The sequence below is a fragment of the Octopus sinensis genome, linkage group LG9 (assembly GCF_006345805.1).
Source record: "Octopus sinensis linkage group LG9, ASM634580v1, whole genome shotgun sequence".
NCBI lineage: Eukaryota > Metazoa > Mollusca > Cephalopoda > Octopoda > Octopodidae > Octopus > Octopus sinensis.
This window is the reverse complement of record NC_043005.1, coordinates 64,800,085-64,822,499: the sequence shown is the minus strand read 5'-3', so window position 1 is coordinate 64,822,499 and position 22,415 is coordinate 64,800,085. Positions and strand designations below refer to the sequence as shown.

General features: G+C 35.2%; 1 protein-coding gene across 1 annotated transcript in view; it reads left to right on the top strand.

Moving 5' to 3' along the window:
- Positions 1-392: 392 nt before the first annotated feature.
- LOC115215439 (dynein heavy chain 5, axonemal-like) overlaps positions 393-22,415 on the top strand; it is a 370,977-nt gene continuing 348,954 nt past the window's right edge. The window contains exons 1-5 of the mRNA XM_036506013.1: positions 393-588; positions 4,742-4,907; positions 5,725-5,818; positions 14,496-14,597; positions 19,383-19,564. Coding sequence (XP_036361906.1) covers positions 456-588; positions 4,742-4,907; positions 5,725-5,818; positions 14,496-14,597; positions 19,383-19,564 — 677 coding nt within the window. The 5' untranslated portion in view covers positions 393-455. The remainder of the gene's footprint in view (positions 589-4,741; positions 4,908-5,724; positions 5,819-14,495; positions 14,598-19,382; positions 19,565-22,415) is intronic.

The window sequence follows — 22,415 nt, the reverse complement described above, 5'->3', positions numbered from 1 at the left end:
CTCCCTGTAACTTAACCGTTCAGCAAAAGAGACCGATAGAATAAGTACTAGGTTTACAAAGAATAGGTCCTGGGGTTGATTTGTTCAACTAAAGGCGGCACCCCAGCATGACCACAGTCAGATGACTGAAACAAATAAAAGAATAAAAGATTATAGATATACTGAAAACTGATAGCATTGACATTGAATGTATTAAATATTTGTTTGCAGTGATAATTGATGTATTAATCACTATGATGGTAACTTCAATAAATTATTGGGTTCATATTAGAGATTATGATAAGGACCATTATTTGGAAACAGGTGATGGGAAATAGCTTAAATTCTTTTGCATTTAACAATGACCCGTTTTGCAGTTCTGTTATTTTCTCTGAAAACTTTATTCTTTGCAGTCTTTAACTACACTCTATCCTGGCAACAAGTCAAGAATTAAAGATGAAAATATCTTGGAACAAATGCAGTTGAAAGTTTATGCCAATAGCTTGTCACGAGCTGTCATCACTCTTGAACAACGGTTAATTCTATCATTTACAGAAACCAAAGAACTATTGAAAGACGTCTCCTTTCCACTTGATTGTAATGTTGCAGGTACTGTATATATGTTTCAATAATGGGTTGTGTAATAATTCAGAAATAGAGAACATAATTTCTCTCTTTGCCTATCCTAAAATCTTATAATTTTCCACCAAATGTTCTCACCTTCATGAAGTATATTTTATATTCTTTTGTAAGCACAAGCATGGTGGTCTGTTTAAGAGACTTAGATCCAAGCCATGTGGTTTCAGGTTCAGTCCCACTCTGTAGCATCTTGGGCAAGTGTCTTCTACTATAGCTCTGAACAATCCAAAGCTTTGTGAGGGGATTTAGACAGAAACTGAAAGATGCTCATTGTGTGTGAATGTATGTATGTATGTATGTATGTATGTATGTATGTATGTATGAATGTATGTATATATGTATGTATGTATGTATGTATGTAGCATGCATGCATGTATGTATGTATCATGTACACATGCATGTATGCATGTCATTATTCAGTTTATTTCAAAATTTATTGGTAATAGAGAAAGAATTGGTTTCTTAGATCCAAGGTTCCTTCATTGGAATTTCAACATCAACAACAGGATATTTTTGTTTGTATGTATGTGCAGATTTTTATGTTCTATGTATTTATCCTCATGCATATACTTGTATATCTAAACATGCTCATATATATTTAAATGATAAACTTCTGAAAAGTTTTATAGATTTTTACAGTTCTAGTGATGGATTAGATCTGTAATCTTCGAATTAGCTTTCTCCTTTCTGGTTTTGAGAAACCTAATTTCTTAAGATTGGTATTTAGGCAGTGTGTCACATATCCCAGGGCCCCAATAATTACAAATATAAACCTGAACTTGTAATCTGGATAAAGTAACTGAAGATTTCACAATAGTTCAGCATAGGTGTTCTCTTTTTCGTGTGTGTGTGTGTGTGTGTGTGTGTGCGTGTGTGTGCTAAATAAATGTTCAGATGAAACTTTCGAGGATGTTTGGCATGAACTGATTAGATTTTGGGATCGATCAGATACCAGACAAGGATTCTGGATTATTTTTCTATATTTTCGTTATTTTACATGTACATGTAAAGTTTCACATAGTTGTCTTGTACATGCGCACACATACTCACATATGCTCACACATTTTCAGCGTTGAAAATTTCCATCCCATTTCCATTGTACACACACACACACACACACACACACATACATACCTCTCTTTTACACACACATACACTCACACTTCAAACACTGTTTATTGGCTTTTTCACTCCTTCTTTTGTTATTCATCTATCACTTCTTCCTTTATCATTCATGCAATGCTCTATTTGCCATTTATTTCCTCTACCTTCACCATTCACACCAGCTCTATCATATATATATATATATAGATATATATACACACACACACACAAATATAGAAAAAGTCTACACTTGTTATATTAGGAGATTATACGAACGTTTTAACACTTTACAGTATATTTACATATATACATAATTCTATACATTGATCTAAAGCAACAGGATTACTAAAGGAAGACTGGAATTTAAGAGAAGAGAAAACCAAAAGGTCTCATGATATTCAATGAAGGATTTTAGTTCATATATTCTCATTTTAAAAATCGTCTCTGGTTAATCGTTGAGAGGACATTGCTGTTGCATTGGCAGAGGTTTGCACTCTCTGAGTGCTCTTGTTGTAATATAGTTTTATACTATAAATTACCTTACATTCTTAACTGTACTATTCTACATACTTTAGTCTGCAGGGAAAATTATTATCAAAACCACACATTGGAGAATACTATTTGGGGTGGGAGTATTTTACCTGGAAATGCAGAATGCAAAGATTCCTTGATTGAAGGGAGTTAATGGGAAGCCACAGTGTAATTAGCCATTTTGCATCTTATTTAATTAAATAAACCTCCCAGAATAATTCAACTCAAAACATTGAAATATATGCAAATTTTAGATGCTAAGGTTCCATGTTGGTAGGGGGGGGCATTTAGTATTTAAAGTCTCCAATAATTTCTTTGTTTTATTGATTTCTTTTCCGGTTCTTATTTTCTCTGGTTATATCTAAGTATCTACTTACTTTGTTCTTGTCTACATTGATTTTTCCTTATCTGTCATCTTTTCACCTAGTTAAGGTGGTACATTCTTAGCCATGGCATTTACAGAGACAATACACATAATTAGGCAAAGAGCAGAGACATATAAAGAGAAAACAACAGCACAATATTCGAAGAAGAGTTGTGTCTGCATCTACAACAGTCAATTTAATAAAATTTTAAAAGTAGCAATGTTTCTGTTTTGGGAAGAAATATCAAACCTTCTGGGTATATACCAGAAGGTTCTATATTTCTTGCTATAAATTTATATTTATATAAATTTATATAAGAAATTTATATAAATTTACATAAGAAATTTATATATTATAGAAGATAATATTTTGAGATTGTAACATTCACAAAAAAGAACCCCACATTACAAAAGGGAAAAAAAACCCACCTTATAGACTTTGTATGCTGAAAATTTACTATCACAATGTCAGATATATATTTAGCAATAGTTTAAATGATTAACACTTGCATTAATTTTAATGTATGAGCATACAGTTTGATCAACTGGACAACCTACATAGTGTATGAAGATGGCTTAGTATCCCACAATGTACTTCTTAGGTAGAATCAACATGACAGTGTTGGATATTTGAATAACTGTGTGCTTGATCTTTGAATAACTGTGTGCTGGACCTTTGAATAACTGTGTGCTGGACCTTTTAATAACTGTGTGCTGGACCTTTGAATAACTGTGTGCTGGACTTTTTAATAACTGTGTGCTGGACCTTTGAATAACTGTGTGCTGGACCTTTGAATAACTGTGTGCTGGACCTTTGAATAACTGTGTGCTGGACCTTTGAATAACTGTGTGCTGGACCTTTGAATAACTGTGTGCTGGACCTTTGAATAACTGTGTGCTGAACCTTTGAATAACTGTGTGCTGGACCTTTGAATAACTGTGTGCTGGACCTTTGAATACCTGTGTGCTGAACCTTTGAATAACTGTGTGCTGGACCTTTGAATAACTGTGTGCTGGACCTTTGAAAAACTGTGTGCTGGACCTTTGAATAACTGTGTGCTGGACCTTTGAATAACTGTGCATAGGATCCTTGAATAAGTGTGTGCTGGACCTTTGAATAACTGTGTGCTGGACATTTGAATAACTGTGTGCTGGACCTTTGAAAAACTGTGTGCTGGACCTTTGAATAACTGTGTGCTGGACCTTTGAAAAACTGTGTGCTGGACCTTTGAATAACTGTGCGTAGGATCCTTGAATAACTGTGTGCTGGACCTTTGAATAATTGTGTGCTGCACATTTGAATAAGTACTGTCCATCTGACAAGCTTATATACAGTTTCTGTCAGCCCAAATTCTCTCACAAGACCTGGGTTGACATAAAACTATAGTAGATACCTTTACCTGAGATACCACACAGAAGGATTAAGTCTGAAACCTCATGATTGTGAAGTTGACCACTCAATCATGCCTATGTCCACATACTATAACCCTTTGGCATTTAAACAGGTCATATTTGGGCCATGTATACTACCTGTTTTATGTGAGATCCAGCCTCTCACACCTACCCTGTAATGTCATTCTAAAACTAAACGACGATTACATCTTCAAAATTTCAAAGCTACAAAGTGATACAAGATTAATTAGCATGCTGGGCGAAATGCGTAGCCGTATTTCGTCTGCTGGTACGTTCTGAGTTCAAATTCCACTGAGGTCGACTTTGCCTTTCATCCTTTCAGGGTCGATAGATTAAGTACCAGTTATGCACTGGGGTCGATGTAATCGACTTCATCCCTTTGTCTATTCTTGTTTGTCCCCTTTATGTTTATCCCCTTGTGGGTAATAAAGAAACATAAATAAATAAGCATTACATTTGATAAAATAACCTGAATGCTAAAGGGTTAAATAACTATGATATTAATACAATTAAGAGAACTAATTTCAATAATTCTAAAACGTCCCCAGCAACCGAAATGCAATAATTTAACTCCTTGGGTTTGTAAAAGCAATATAAATCATCATTTAGTGAAGTCCCACTAGCTTCTTAGATGCTAAAATTGTTGAGGATAAATTTGTTGTCTGTCAGAATGAACATTTTCTTTGAATTTATTTCCTACTTCTTTTACAGCTGGAAATCGAGACTTGGTATTTAAATTAGAAAACGTATTAAACGGATGGTCCACAATGATAGAGACAGTGCTGGCTGAGAGTGAGCAACTACGGCGAGAGGAGAATGATGTTGGACCCCAGGCTGAGCTGATTTATTGGAAAAGTAGAATGTTTAAATTCAATAAGTATGAGTTTGATGATGTTTTCTATGATTACTTTTGTTTTTAATTAATGTACTGACAAAGTATAATTCAAGAAGAAATATACCTAGAGAAAATAGTCTCTTTTACATCCACAACCATATCTCATCCACATTTCATTTATCTATTGTGTGCAAAACAGATTGTAAATTTTTATTAATTTGGTGTATCTTCCAATGAATACATTACTAATTACGTGCATCCATCAATGAGTGATCAGCTATATTGATTTCTTAGAATGATTTCCCAAGTTACACTCATAGCAGGAGTTAAGTTTAGAAACTTTACTACAATGACTCTGTTTAACCCTTTCGTTACTGTATTTATTTTGAGATGCTCTGTGTTTCTTTCAATTACTTTAAATATAACAAAGAATTTAGTAAAATAACTTAGTTATCATTAAGCTAGTGTTAGGAACATAAATTGTAACTAAGGTTTGGTGGAAGATTTTAGTTCAGAACTTTTGAAAACAAGATATTTGTACTACAGAGCCAGAGCCGGTTTCAGCCGGTTTGGTAATGAAAGGGTTAAACCTTAAGCTGCACCTCTCCACTATACAAACATGCAGCACTGAAACATCATATAAACTCAGCCTTTTATATCTGTATGTTACTTACATATGAATAATGCATTTTTACATATTCTCAAAGGCTACAGATTTATGGTGAAGAACATGATATATCTATACTTCTCCCAATGACATTAGCAACATAAGAAAGTGTATCAGGAATGTATATAACAGAGGTATTATTATGGCTGGATTCTTCTGACAGCTGTTTAACTGCTTAATTTTTAATTTCAGTGTTCTGGAACAGTTGAAAAGTAAGGAAGCGAAGTCAGTTATGACTATTCTACAAGCAGCCAAATCTAAACTGATTAAAAAGTGGATTGAATTGGTAATGTACATAAATATGTTATATAAACAATATATACAATTAAATAACAAATTATAAAGTACAAAATAATATACATTGCATTATCACTGGCTTCATATATATCACACTCACAGACCACCTAACCTAATGAAATACAAATTATTCAAACAAAAGACATGCTAGCTAGTAGATTTCATCCTAGCAAATATAGTGAGTTCATGGCTGTATCCTACACCAGTTTTGCATAACCAGCCCCTGTCCATTCAAAGGTACCTTGGTCATAGGGTGACATGCTGTGCTTGAGGAGACCTATTGAGTCAAGTACATCAATGTCAAAATGAAAATCAAGTGGAAATTGTAGTTGTGATCCCCCGTGCTGCTGGCATGTAAAAAGCACCATCCGAACGTGGCCAATTTCCAGAACAGACTTGACTGGCTTCCATGCTGCTGGCAAGTAAAAAGCACCAACTAATCATGGCTGTTGCCAGCCTGCTCTGGCCCCTGTGCCAGTGGCACCTAAAAAGCACCCACTATACTCATGGAGTGATTGGCATTAGGAAAGGCATAAAGCTGTAGAAACACTGCCAGATCAGACTGGAGCCTGGTGCAGCCTCCTGGCTTCGCAGACCCCAGTCGAACCATCCAGCCCATGCTAGCATGGAAAACGGACGTTAAATTATTATTATGATGATGATGATGATGAGTAAACTTCAACCCACTCAATCCTTGCCACATGTTTAATCACTCTCAGAAACATTTAGAATATTTTAGAATTTGAGTATGAAGCTGTTTAATGATAACTGTTATTCCATGTGCAGACAAACACAAACAAGCACATGCTTACAAATGCAGCAACAACATTATAGAACTAATCACTGTGTTGTGGCTACATCATCAGATACACTCGCAGACAAACAGCAATAGTTATACTAAATCCATAGTGTCTATAGTGTCTATAGTGTGCTCACCATAAGAATCTACAAACATGCAGGAAAAGACTGCACATTGACAGGGATTGCACCATACCCAAACTGCCAAAATATAATGCATTATTTAAAACATTACAGGGTATAATATAGTCCCTACAACTCCTGTTGTTTATACCCAGTTGTTTTACAAATTACCTACAGACAATAGGTTTGTTTGATCAGAGCTGACAAGAGTTACACGATGATAACACTTTGTAATTATTATTCAATTCTTTATTATTTAATTTTTTTAGCTCATTAATATCAGAGTATTTTCAAACTCTGTCAACCTGTTTAGTTAATTATATATTAATTGTTCATAGATGTTATTTGCAGAACAAATTGAAAAAGTGAGAACACATCATGAAACTGAGTGACAAGAGTACTGTGTAGTGCTTGAGGTTGTTCTGTCATGAAGTTCAATATTCCAGCTTTTTATAACTTTCAACAAAGCTTCTAGAACCTTTTGTAAAACAATTTGGTCAGAATTTCACACAACTCTCTTCCTTTCAAGTATACCACTTTATTGGTTACATATCAGCTAATGTTGATTGGTCAAACCATGTCCATTTAAATGATGATGCCTTTTATAGTGATACAGTTAATTTATATTAGCTGCCTTTTAAAGAAAAATAATTAAGTTGTGGTTTTAAACATGGAATTTTAGTAAGAAAGTTAAAAACTAGGCAGAAGGCTCATTACACACATATACACATGCATATATGTGTAGTCCTTAAAAGCATGAAGCAAGCATCTTTCATTGAATAAACACAAACAGACATGCATATGCGTGTGTGCACACACACACACACACACACATTCACTCACACAAGACTGGCTTTTTTTAGTTTTCATTTACAAACTTCACTCACAAGTCATAGGTTATCCTGGGTCCACAATAAGACATCCTAGGCACTGTGCTGTGGGACTGAACCTGAAAACACATAATTGAGAAGCACACTTCTTAACCCCACAGCCATGCCTATACATACATACATACATACATACATTACATTACATTACATTACATTCAAAATGTGACCGCGTGTGTACCATTGGCGATTTTTTTTCCCTCCGTCTTCCCTTCTTTGGATCTTTCCTTTTCCTATGTTTCTAACAAAGAGTTCCACTTGAAACGTTAAACCCTCCATCTTTCCTTCTTTCCTGAGCGTCCAATAATAATATACTTATTCCACATCCTCACGTTGTTGTGTTTTTCTCTTTGTGTTTTCAGGTTTGGATTAACTTTACATACATACATACAAACATACATACATATGAATATACATACATGTGTGTATATATATATATATATTTGTGTGTGTGTGTGTGTGTGTGTGTGTGGTGGGGTGTATACTTAAAAGGAGAGAAAACATTTGATCTCAATGAAGTTTCAAACATTTTATTTGTTTTGCTCTTCAGCTGTTTCTGTTATTCAGGTGAAGATGTTATCAACTACATAATTATTACACAATACATAGTTAATAAAAAAATGCATAATCAATTTAGCTGGATGTGTTGTAGAAGTCATTTCATCAGGAAGAATTTTTGCAAAATGAAAATCACAACAGTCTTATTTATCAGAATTTTTATCATTGTTCACTGACCATTGTTTTATCTGTCTCTCATTCATTCTCCACACCCTGCACCTCATGTGCATATCATTATTCCTATTTATACAAATTGTATCATATTACCATTCCTGAATTGTCTGACACCACTTCTTCCCCCCCCCCCAAGCTATTCCCAATTTACATCCATTCATCATTCTTTTCATTGTCCTCCTCCACTTCATGTCTGTATCCATCTATTGCTGCCTCTTCATGCTCTTACTATTTTTAACCATGGCTGCTGATTCTTCTGTCTCCATACTCCCTGTTATTACCTTCTTGGACAGTCTTACCTATAGTGTGTGATCTACTGATTTCTCTACAAACATTATTTTCTGATCCCCAGATCACAACAAAAGCTAAATGTTATGACATGAATTTGACAAAATTTCCTACAGCAAACTAAAATAAATCTTACAACCATAACTTTCTCTCAAGCCACATCCTACAAACACATACTTTCTTCCTATCCTCCTTTGTTCCTATCCAACATGACTACTTCCTTGGTTTACCTACTCCATACCTAATTATCATTCAATTAGTTCAATCGATCTCTAAAATACAACTTGCCTAAGATTACATAAAGTCTAAAATTGCATAAGTGTATCATAGCCTGATCAAAGTAAGCAAGCTGAAATTTCGCAGTCTCTGTAAAAGTTTATAACTATGTACTCTATAAAGTATTGAGTAATTGTTCAGCTTGATTAAAACATTTTTATATACATATATTAACATAAAAACAAATGTACACTCACACACACATATAAAGTTAAAATTAAACTTTGCATGTTGGATATGTCCCTAGTAATATGCTGACAAAGCACGTTCACTGTTTATGGCTATCTAGTGTCATCCACAGTAATTGAACAATCATCACTGGATCTACATTAGGAATTCTTCAGTGTACATTGAATATAGTAGAAAACAATGGATATAGAAGATAGAGTATACTGAAAACTTTATTTATCTCAACGATCGTTTCGACACATCCTGCATTGACCTCTCATGGGTGGGAAACTATACAATGCATGATGGTGCATCCTACAGTGCAGAAGCATCTCTTCAGGTGTTGTAACATAGTTTCTCATTACATAAGAAATGTTTCTTATTACATAAGAACATTTCATAACATAAGAAAGGCGGTGAGCTGGCAGAAATGTTAGCACACTGGGTGAAATGCTTAGCGGTATTTCGTCTGCCATTACATTCTGAGTTCAAATTCCGCCAAGGTCGACTTTGCCTTTCATCCTTTTGAGGTTGATAAATTAAGTACCAGTTACACACTGGGTTGATGTAATCGATTTAATCCATTTGTCTGTCCTTGTTTGTCCCCTCTATGTTTAGACCCCTGTGGGCAATAAAGAAATAAGAAATGTTGCACCTTTAACCTTAACTAGATCATGTTGACAGTATTTGTTTCTAAAATACATTTTTAGGTGTGTAGTGCGAAAAAACAAAATGGCTTAAATTGGTCTGGAGGGTGGATTGGGAAGTGGGTAGTGGAAAAGATATAAATTTTCAAATATTACTTGGTAAGTTGTTTTCTTCAAGGAATGCAATTAGTTTCCCTCTGACTATCCGTTCCATGACTTTGCTGATGTGTGAAGTCAGAGAGATAGGCCTATAGTTTTTGGGTCTGCTCTGCTTCCTCCTTTATGGATTGGCTATATTATCCCCTCCTTCAGTTTGCTTGGCAGCCTGTGATTTGCAAGAAAGCTCAGGAAGAGAATCTGTAGAGGTTTCGCCAAGACATGCTTACACGATTTGAGAAGGATTGCTGGGAAACCATCAGGACCAGCAGTTGAGTTTGCATCTACCTCATCTATGGCCAGTAGTATATCTTCTTCGCTAATGTCGATGTAATCCATCATAACTGCCTCGCTGATTATAGGAGAGGCAGCAAAGAAATCCACTGGTTCATTCACTTGTCTGTGTTCCAATGGGGTGGTAAATACTCTTTTGAACTGGTCATTTAGTACCTCACTGATCCTGGTTGGACTATCTGTGAGGGAGCCATCCTTTTTGAAGAGGGGTCCTATTTTGCAGTGTACTGAGGCTGTTTTTTAGCATAATGAAAAAAGGTTTTTGGATTTGACTTAATGTTTTTTATAACCCAGGCTTCTTTGTCTGCTCTCTCCCTCACATAGGATTGTTGCATGCTTTTTTAATCTCTATCAGTGTTGTTTTTTAGGCAGGACCTTTCACTACTTTTTGAATTGTTGGTTGAAGTGACCTTTGTCCGTCATCTCATGAGGATCTTCCTTTCCATTGGAATCTTGTTCCTTTTCTGTTGGCCTTGTGCTCTGGGACATATTTCTGACATGTGGTTTGCATAACAGACATGAAATATTCTAGTTTCATGCCAATGTCTGGTGTGAAGGGACATTTTGGCCAGTTCTGTTGAGGATCTCTTTTTGTATCGATTTCCAGTTTGCTTTAAGGAAATTCAGATTGGAAAGATTTTGGCTGCTTCCTTTAGGCTGTGTGTCTCTGGCTACATTTGGTCCATACATAGACAGCTCTATTATGTTGTGATCTGAAACTAATGTTGGCATCACTTTCACATCATGAACGATGTCCATATTGTTTGTGAAGCAGAGATACAAAATGTTAATCTCCCTAGTTGGTCTGAGTACAACTTGCCCCATGAATAGGGCATTGGTGATGTTGCACAGGGACTCCACCTGTGCTTGTTTGCAATGAGTCATTTCTGAGATCATGAGGCCTTCAGGCCATTTGACATTGGGGAAGTTGAAATCACCCACAAGAAATATGTTCACATGGTCTTCCAGTTTCATGAGGATTTCTTTAATTCTTGTGAGGCAATCTTCAAACTTGCTTATGTGTTTTGGAGCATCAGGTGGGTGATATGTATTGCATATGACTATATTGTGCTGTCTTATGTATACGATTAGAGTGTCACATACAGAATTTGAGTATGACAGGAAGATCTGGGGTGTGAGATCTTCATGGATGTATACAGTAACTCCACCATGTCTCCATTCTCTTCTGTCTGTTTGCAGAATGGTATATTTTAGTACATGTACTTCTGCATCCTCTATATCAGGGCCCAGATGAGTTTCTATGAGTGCTATGCATAGGGCTTGATTGCATGCTGCAGGGCCTCTTAGGAAAAATATTTTGCTTTTGTTGTCATGATGCAACAGGCCTCTACTATTTAGAAAAATATTTGCATGACAGCTGTGCAGGCATTAGGGAAAGCCATCCTGTGTCTCTTGATTGTGGTGGTCTTGCACAGTGGTGGGCAAGGTTTCTTGTCTGTGCTTGATGTAGCCAGGTCAGCTGCTGCACAACCTTTTGCACCATGCGCAAAAAAGACTTGCTCAGCTGCAGCCTTGTATATAAAATCTGAAGATGCACTGCATTTGTATGTTTTTTTCTATGGAAGTGATTGGTGCCTTTCCTCAGGGAAGTATTTCTCCTTAAGGCCCCTGTAGTTTTGGCGGAATCTTGGGTGAAAAAACAGGCAGTTTGTACCATCTTCCTCATGCCAACCTTTAACTTGCAGGCAAAATTTGCAAGACCTTCATTTATCTTGTACGATGTTTAATGCCGTTTCACATTCATGTTGAATTATACAGCAATCTTATGTTCTCTTCATAGAATACTTGTAATGTATGTATTACCAGTTCTTTTGGTATAGTAGGTTTTTGCTATTCTTGTTTATGTCTCCTCACAGACGTGTATATTCTAACAAGTCACTTCTTAAATTTCACACCTCTCTTGTTCAATAAACACTGAGTTAAACTTGCAAAGCTGTTTATTTTCTCCTTTCGATTTTTAATGTTTATTTTAGAGGGTTACCAAACTGTCAGTTTGGTCTCCCGGCTAAAATGGTAATGACAGATTTTTAAGTTGGCTTGAAATTTTATGTGTGAAAGGAATTAAAGCTTTGATACTCCGTATCAAAGGTTCTAACAAGAATAGGCAGAAAATCAGAGCTTGAGACAAGAAGACAGTTTTGACCAGTCAGAATTCTGTTTACATAATCAGTTTCATCAGTCACCTTCCTCTGTTGGTTGTGTAAAGTGTCATCCAAGATGATGTTTATTGGTAATTAAACTTAATTTTGCAACACTTGTGCATATTTATCAGCTTTATTTTTGTTGATAATTCTTATCAACAACTTTTCCTGTCATCGTGATTTGAGAAGACATAGAGATGTATGTCAAAGATCAGGCATAATCTCATGGGCAAGAAATGTAAAATAAACTTTATTATAAACAACACAAACACTCTGTAATTTAATAGCTTTCAATGTGATACCTGTTAAACAGAAATTACTCCTATCTTATGAAAATTTGATAAAATCTCATCATAAGTAAGTGAAATTGTGCTAAATACAACTAAATTGAAAACCTTTACCTCCTGGCCATATCGGCAATTCTGAAAACTTTTGGGTGCAAATTTTACATGAGTAGAAGCTTTTTTTTAACAATTTTTATCCTGAAAATCACCACCCCAAAATACATATACATATATATGCATTTGTATATATTTATGCTTTGTCTATATTTGTCTGTATATGCATGTAGTCATGTACCTATGCCTGTGTGCTTAGTGTATATATGTACATATAGGTGGTTTGGTATGTGTATGTATTTTTGGGGTGGGGGAGATAACATCCCTCACCCCCTGCCCCTATCCTTTTGGTCACCCTATTATTGCCCCACTTTACTTCAATGCTCCTCTGAATCTTTCCACTGCCTGCAGGAGAGCAATACCACCCACTTTGGGAGCCACTAGGTTTGAGCATTATCTATTCAACCATTTTGCTGTCCTCTTCCCTTTCTTAGTGTCATTAATTAGATTTCCCCATTTGCAAATCATTCCAAGTTGAGAATTATTCAGCATCAACTGATTGATACACATCAAAATAATTACAACTTTGACATTTTCTTGCGTATTTGATATTTTTCTTTTTTTTCTGTTTTTTTTTTTTTTTTGCAATGTAATTTTTCCATCTTGATAAATTTCAAGATTTCGTAAGAATTTTGCTTTCGGCAATCAGTAGTAACACAGAACTTCAAAGAATACTATTTTGTTATTGCTTTAAGGCTTCATGCACATGGAAGAAAAAAAGAAGCAAAGTGAGAGAGAGAGAGAGAGAGAGAGAGAGAGAAAGGGAGAGAGAGAAAGTGTCTGCCTCAAACAGGCAGTTTCAATATTATGACAAAAATTGACTTAATAAAACAAGCGTGAAATGCTATCACTGGTTCCAAGTAAACTTTCTCTGTGCTGTTGATATTATATTTCAAACCTATTTTGCATGATTTGTTTGTTTCCATCTTGGAATTCACTTTGATACATGTAATGCTTAAAAATACTTTTTGGCAACTATTTTATGCATACATATGTACACTTATGCGGTTTTTTTTTGTAAATCTGTGTATATGGTGAAGATATGTTTAAATTATATGCCTAGACAACGTGTCAGTGTCATATGTACGTCTCCCTTTTCTCACACACATATGAATTCAACTGTCAAATATTTATTCATATAGATACACATCCACATACAAAAACAAATGCACATCTCCGCACATACATAGCCCACTCTGATATTTCATTTTTGTATCTACTTTTGTGTAAGTATATGTGGTGACATACATACATATATACATATACATACATATATATATATACACATATTTATATATATATATACACACACACATATATATATATATACACATATTTGTATATATATATATATATATATATATATACATATATGTATATACATATACAGATATATATATATATATATACACACATATACATATTTACATTCATATATTCAGTGTGTTTATATGCTTGAGTACAAATATCTGTAAATGTATTTGCTGGAAAATTCAGGAAATTGTTGTTTTAATGTAGGAAAGGGAAAAGTTCCAAAGTATACAAAATTCTATGAATCAAAAGAATTTTCCGATTTACTACACTGCATTTACAAAAAAATTACACATATGCTCACTTACACCCACCCACACACACATCTATATCTATCTATGATATGTGAAAGTGCATACGCATTTATATGTACATGTGTGTGTGTGTGTGTGAGTATATTCTTTTGTATTTATATATCTATTTCAGAGTGGCCGTATTACCGATGTTGCTAATGAAGCGAGAGATAATGTGAAATATCTTCATATTTTGGATAAATTTCTTGATCCGATAATCTCTGCAACTAATCCTGTAAGTTGTTTTGAAGTGTATTTACAGAAATGTATTTACTTTCTTGCTCCGTTAGACTAATTTTAATTAGAAATCTGAATTTCCAGTATTCAATTATGGTTTCATTGCATGCATATGACGGACTTCTTCACTATTTATTTATTCAATTATGTCATGAAATTTTTGTTATATAAACTTCTTATACTGTTTAATTGAACATTTCAACATACCACATACAGGCAAATGTTGTGTCTCTATAAACATGTTCACACACACACAGAGATTAATTTTCATGCGGTATTTGAAAAAGAGAGGAAAAAGTAATAACAAAGAATGTAGAGTATTACAAACATAATGTAACGGATATGAGAAAGGATTAATTTAAAAACTGATGAGAGTAAATTAGAAGGAAACGGAGGAGGGGAAAAAGGTTGTAAAAATAAATAGGTATTGTGGAATAAGCCAAAATGAAAGCAAAAATCTAGAAAAGGGAAAATAAGATGCAAAAAAAAAAAAAAGAAACTGCGAGCTTAAGAGAGGAAAAAGCTGAAAGAGAAAAAGATAATAAAGCCGTATGTTGAATATAGTATTGAAAATGTGGAGAGATAATTTTTAATAAGAGTAGATGAGTGGTCACAAACTTGATAGACAGGGTGTATACTTATATATTTTGAAACAATTAGTAAATAATAATACAGTTAGTTACAGGTTTCCAATATTTCTGACAATGAGCGTAACAAAGGAGTGTTAGAAACTTGATGCTAACAAATATCTCAAGTAAAGTATGCTCCTTTGTAAAGTGTGTTACTTTCTTTTTGACTTGTTTCTTACAGCCGACTTTTATACTCTTCATCATTCAACATCATCGTCATTAACGTTTAACATCCATTTTCCATGGTGGCATGGGTTAGATGGCTTGACAGGTACTGGCAAGGCCAGGCCAGGCATCCCACCAGATTCCATTGTCTGTTTTGATTTGGTTTCTGCAGCTGGATGCCCTTCCTAATGCCAGCCATTCCACAGAATGTACTGGATGCTTTTTATGTGGCACCATCACCAGTGTTTTTTACATAGTAGCAGTACCAGCATACAAGCCAATGCTTTTTATGTAAGACGAACACCCAAACCAATGCTTCTGATATGGCATTTTGTTTCAATAATGTGTACTTGAGTACAGACATACTTAATGCAGTGAACAAATTTCCATTTGAAAAAAATTCCTGAAAGTTCCTGTGGTGATGAGGAGTGGAAAATATGATTTCAGATTACCTAAATTAATTATGTCTCCTACAATGATACAGACACAACCACCTGATGTCCAACTTCACTGTAAATGTTCAATTGTCAAAACATAAAAAAATGTAGGAAGAATGATTATGTCTCTGTTCCTGATAGATGATGGATGGTAGTAATAGTTTCAATAAGGTACAGGCATGGTTGTGTGGTAAGGAACTTGCTTTTCGACCACATGGTTCAGAGTTCAGTTCCACTGTATGGCACCTTGGGAAAGTGTTTTCTACTATAGTCTCAGGCTAACCAAAGCCTTGTGAGTGGACGTAGTTAATGGAAACTGAAAGAAGCTTGTCATATACATACAGGGGTTGGACAAAATAATGGAAACACCTTAAAATTTTAAACAAATTAATTTTAATATATGGTCCTACCACATATTAAAATATGGTTTGAACTTGTGCAAAGTTTGAATTGTTTCCAAAGGAATTTTTGTCCATTCTTCAGCTAAAACAGTCTCCAGTTCTCATAGTGATGATGGTGGAGGATATCGACTCCTTACTTGTTTTTCTAAAATGCACTATAAATGTTCAATAATATTGAGATCTGGGGACTGTGGTGACTAGATAAGATGTCCGACTTCACTAGAATGTTCCTCATGCCATTCAGTAACAACTTTAGCTGTGTCAATTGGTGCATTATCATCCTGAAAGATTGCGTTTCCCTCCAGAAACATTTCCGCAACCATAGGATGAATTTGATCAGATTAAATGTTTAAATAGTCCTGACTATTAATTCTGCCATGATGGGAAACCATTGGGCTGGCAGATTTCCAAGATATAGACCCCCCAGATCATTGCAGATCCTCCTCCATGTTTAACAGTTGGAAGAAGGCAGTCTGGGTTAAATGCTTCTTTTGGCTGTCTCCACACGTATACTTGGCCAGTGGTTGGAATAAGGTGAAGAATGACAAGCCCAAGTGAATAACGTTCTTTCACTGTGCTAGGGACCAATTCTATAGGATTTTACTCCACTCTTAATGCTTTGCCACATTTGTTTTTGAAAGTAGCTTTGTGCAGCCACCGTTGAACAGTTTTTTTGGAAATTGGGTTCTCAAGGTGGTCATTAAGCTCTGCAGTAATTTTGGGAGCTGTACTTTTGTGATCCTTTCTAACAATTTGCGTAAGAGTCCAATAGTCCTTATCTGAAGGTTTTGGTTTTCTTCTGAAGTTTTGTTTCGCCAAGGAGGTTTTTTCCCCCTTTCTCAAAGGCTGCCATTATTTTCGAGACAGTACTTCTTGCTACACCAAATATTTTGCCATACAAGCACCAACAGTTTGACCTCTTTGAAAGTCTGATAGATCTGTCATTGTAATGAATTTTAATTACCTTTTTCTAACGGTATCTGAAAAGAAACAGCAATTTTAGCAAAACATATTAAGCAACACTAATAATAAATAAAAAAAAACATAAAAATGAACAAACTTTTGACAGCTTTATAGATACTTCCAAATCATGATGCTGTGATGCTAGGTGTTTCCATTATTTTGTCCAACCCCTGTATATTATGATCTCTGTACCTAAAGGCATACCCTAGTAATTGCCAATATTTATCTCTTTCTTCCTTACTCTACAATCCCAAATTTGTCTTATCCTTGTTACTTGTAAGTATACTCTGGCACTTCACCACCATGTCTCCCCTGCTCTCTCTTGCACTCTTGCTGTTTCCCACACTTTCCCTTGCTCTTCTCACTGACTGGGTAGCCAGGCATCTCCTCAACAACAGCACACCTGTTTCTGTCCTCATGATAAAGAGAAATAATAATAATAATAATTCTTTCTGCAATAAGTCCAAGGCCTGAAGTTTTAGCGGAGAGAGCTAATCAATTACATCCACTCCACTGCTCAGCTGTTACTCATTTTATCAACCCCCCCCCCAAAGAATGAAAGGCAAAGTTAACCTTGGCAGAATTTGAACTCAAAATGTTCAGCCAGAAGAAATGTCACAAAGCATTTTGCCTGGCTTGTTAACAACTCTGCCAGCTCTCTTATTATTATTTTTATTATTATTACTACTACTACTACTACTACTACTACTACTACTACTGGGTGCTACAAAACTGCTTTGAGGTATTTATTCTACCTCTTTGTTTTGATTTCAAATCCTGCTGGCATTAAGTTTGCTTTACATTCCCCCAAGGTCAATCAAGTACTGGTGGCAGGGGATCATAGTATTGACTAACTCTCTCCTCTCAAAATCACTAACTTTATTTCAAAATTTGAAATCATCATGATTATCATATTATTATTATTATTATTATTATTATTATTAAAGCAGCAAACTGGCAGAGACATTAAAGGTTGACTTTGCCTTTAATCCTTTCAGGGTTGATGAAATAAGTATAAGTCGAATGCTGGGGTTAATGTACTATACTAGCTCTCTCCCCTAAATTTCAGGCCTTGTGCCTATTGTAGAAAGGATTATTATTATTATTATTATTATTACAATTTTATTATCATCACTATCATCATCATGAACAACAACAATAACAATATTAAAGGAAGCTGATGGTTAAAATGGTAAAGTTTCAAACAGAATGTCTAATGGTACATTCAGTTATACCCCGATAAATTTGGTATTCAAATCATACCCAGTTCAACTTTGCCTTTTGTCCTTCAACAAACCAAGTACAGGAAATAATTTAATTGATTTTACTTCTTTCTACAAATTTAAGGTCTTTTGCCCAATTTAGACATCATTACACTGGGTTAATACTAACTGAACACTTTTTTCCCAAAATGTGTAGCCCTGTAGTACCTCTATTAGACATTACTATTATCGTCATTTCTAATGCTATAACAGCTACAGCTATCCAGTTTCACATCTATATATATAAAGCTGAAGTTGTCTGTGTATGGCAGGTTTGGTAGCCTTCAACTAACACTATCTACTCAGTGACCCTGTGGCACAAGTTGACCAAAATTGAGAGTATGATAGAAGAAGGCTTGCTCTTCCATCCATAGAAGGAAAAATTCAAATCAGACAATGTTAACACCAAAAATTATTTACATCAAAAAGGTGCTTTTTTTCTATGAAAATCCCTACTTTTTACGATTTTTTGACTGCTGTGTCGCCATTTTTCGGTGTATTTCAACCAGAAAAATGTTCACTTAAAGAGAATAACAAGCTACATAATGCAAAATTTTACTTTTCAAAAATTCCAATTCTAAAGGGTCGAAACAAACCCGAGCAACGCCAGGTGATACTGCTAGTTATCTATATAAACTGATATATATTCTTGTGATTGCCTAAGGGTATATATAGTGTTTTGCGACAGATTTCTCATTTCATTGGCCACTTTGTTCAATTATTTGTTATCATAGTTACAGAAGTTGGGCTGGGTGATTTATTTGACACATTTATGACTAATGCACTGAATTGTAAACCTGTGGATGTGAGTTAGATTATTTTTGCCTATTGAAGTTAGATGTGATAAAGAAATACCTGTGTGTCATCAGGTGTCCCATCTAGCTTGTCTGCTATTCTTTTTTCTAATAATATTTCTTTCATTCCAGAATAGAATTGCCGACCACATATCCAGTCTTATGAATGCAATACAGATGATTTACTGTAATTCCCAATATTTCAATACCTCTGAAAGGATGACATCATTGTTTGTTAAAATAACTAACCAGTTGATATCGACATGCAAGGCTTACTTGTTGGAGGATGAATACAAAATATGGGATCGGCAAAAGTATGTGCTTTCTCATTCTACTACTACTACTACTATCATCACTATCATCAATGTTGTTACTTGTGCAACTATATCCACAACAGCTGCTACTACTACTACTACTACTACTACTATCAATGTTGTTACTCCTACAACTATATCCACTGCTGCTGCTGCTACTACTACTACTACTACTACTACTACTACTACTACTACTACTACTACTACTACTACCACTACTATAATTTGAATTTATTTGAATACAGTATTACATAGGAAATCCAAACATAAAAATAACATAGGCAATATACATATGTATTCACATATGTATGTACATGCATATATGTGTACTTATATATATACGTCTGTTTAGTTGTGTGATGTTTTCATAAGTAAGAAAACAACAGGCATTCATATATTAGGCAAGAAAATGTGTATATTCTTTATACAGTATTATAAACTTTGTCTCATAACAGTCAATTCATGATTTTCAAACAAGTTTCTTGTTGAAGAACCATCCAACGGTAGAAATGTAAATTAACAATCATTGGACATAATTGAATGGAACAGTGTAGCTTGGACCTCAGTAATGTTATGAAAAGCTAGAATGGAACTCATGGATGAAACAAAACAAAGCTGACTCTTAAGTTCATCAGATTCATCCTGTCTAGTCGCTGTCCTCCAATGTCAGCATTCAAGTGGCAGCTATTCACCCCACTTTTTTAGTGTGCATGAGGCATTACCTCTGCACGAGCAAGTTGCTTATGTGTTTGGCTTATTTACTAAAACTTGCATTCTATTTGGTGCACAGATGAAGGAGACCCTCAAAGTGTGCTTATTGAAAATTCTCTGCACTTATATGTCTGCAGGAAAATTCTTATCTACTTATTGAAGGAAGACCCTACACTACAATGTCATTCTAAAAATAAATATTCACATCATTGAAAGCTCAAAGTTACAAGACAATGCATGAGTAATTCAAAATAATGTGGATCTATAAACATCAAATTTGATAGATTAGTTGGAATGCTAAAGGGCTAATGACCATCATATTTTGACTCACCTCTCCTCTTCCTCATCCTTTGCTGATAAATTGGAGGAAGCTGATGAAGGCTGATTGTTACATATGTTTTTTATCACTTGTGTCAATGTTGGTTTGGAGAGGAAGACAACTTTGTAAAGAGTTTTCTTTTGAGGGTAGTGACAGTAAGCCCCTTCAGTAAGCTGGCAATGGTTTAAGTTTCTTCTGCTGTGACTGCTACTGCCCTAAATGCTGCTCTTACTGTCACTTTTAGTGTTGATGCTGTTGTCATTAGTGTAGATGTCATGTTGGCAGCAAACAGGTTTTTAGTTTCTTTGTCTGAGGGTAAAAATCTTCCTGATGGTTGGTACTACCACATTAGTAACAGCAAGCCTTTCTGCCTTCTACCACAACTCTCATGGGCTTCCTGTTCCTCATGTAGATGAGGTTAGGAATCTTATGAAACTTTTCAGGTATGAGCAGCATCCCCACCTCTATTTCAATCACTGATCATTACTCCTGGGAGGGAGTCATTCTCATAATCTTAGTATTTGTATTAATAATTATTCATTTGTGGAGGCGCAATGCCCATTGGTTAGGGCAGCAGACTCATGGTCGGAGGATCGCAGTTTCGATTCCCAAACCGGGCGTTGTGTGTGTTTATTGAGCAAAAACACCTAAAGCTCTACAAGGCTCTGGCAGGGGGTGGTGGCGACCCCTGTTGTACTCTTTCGCTCTAACTTTCTCTCACTCTTTCTTTCTGTTTCTTGAGTAACACTGCGATGGACTGGCGTCCCGTCCAGCTGGAGGGAACACATATGCCATAGAAACCAGAAAACTGGGCCCATGAGCCTGGCTAGGCTTGAAAAGGGTGCATAAATAAATAAAAAAATAAGTATTCATTAAAGGAACACATATTTGTGGTTATTTTCTTATCTCCCTCTTCATTGAAGCATAGGACTACCACTGTGTTATGCTGCTTTTCTCATCTTATATGCCATATTAAACTACAGAGAGCCTTCAAACATTTCTTCACATGTGTTGGGGTCAAATTGTCCACTGTCTTTTATCTATGCATCTGTAGATGAGGCTCTTTCTAATCTTTTCTCTATCTCTTGGCAGGATGCCATGAAAGCTTGGTTTTACCACTGTCTATTTTCTTTAGAGGACTCACGGTCAATGATAATGTTCTGTCCACCTTTGTTGTATAACATTGTTGAATAACATTTGTAAAAGAGTTCACTTTTATGATGTTTGTAGTAGAAGTGTTGTTGCTGCAAATCATATTTAAAGTGCCGTTGTTGTTGCTGTTGTAGTTTAACTTATATTGTTATTATTGTCATTACCACTGCCATTATTGTTATTCTTGCTGATGGCTATATTATTTTAAATATAAACTTAATCTTAGCATGTTTCTTTATCTTTGACAGTATTTTCTAAGTAAGAAATGCTTTCTTTCTTATTTGCTATTTTCTCATTCTTCTCTTTCACTCCATCTGTTTCATTCTTTTCTCCCCTCTATCTTCTATGCAACTCTCCATCAAACATTATTATTGCAAATCTGGGTACATTTATATTTAACTTGTTCATGTATATTCACACATGCAAAGACCTTTGCTGCAATAGCTATCTCAGAAGAGAAATACTTCTTATAGATAATGTGTGTGAAAACACACCAAGCTAAACTATTAATGGTATCATCAGATTATGAAACACATTTTCATATAGTTATACTTCATTAGTTAAAATCATTGAGACTGTCATGCATAGCCCACTGGGAACTGCTAGTCTTGTATGTGAATAACAGAAAATAAATTTACTGGCATGTGCAAAGCTTTGTCAAGCTGAAAT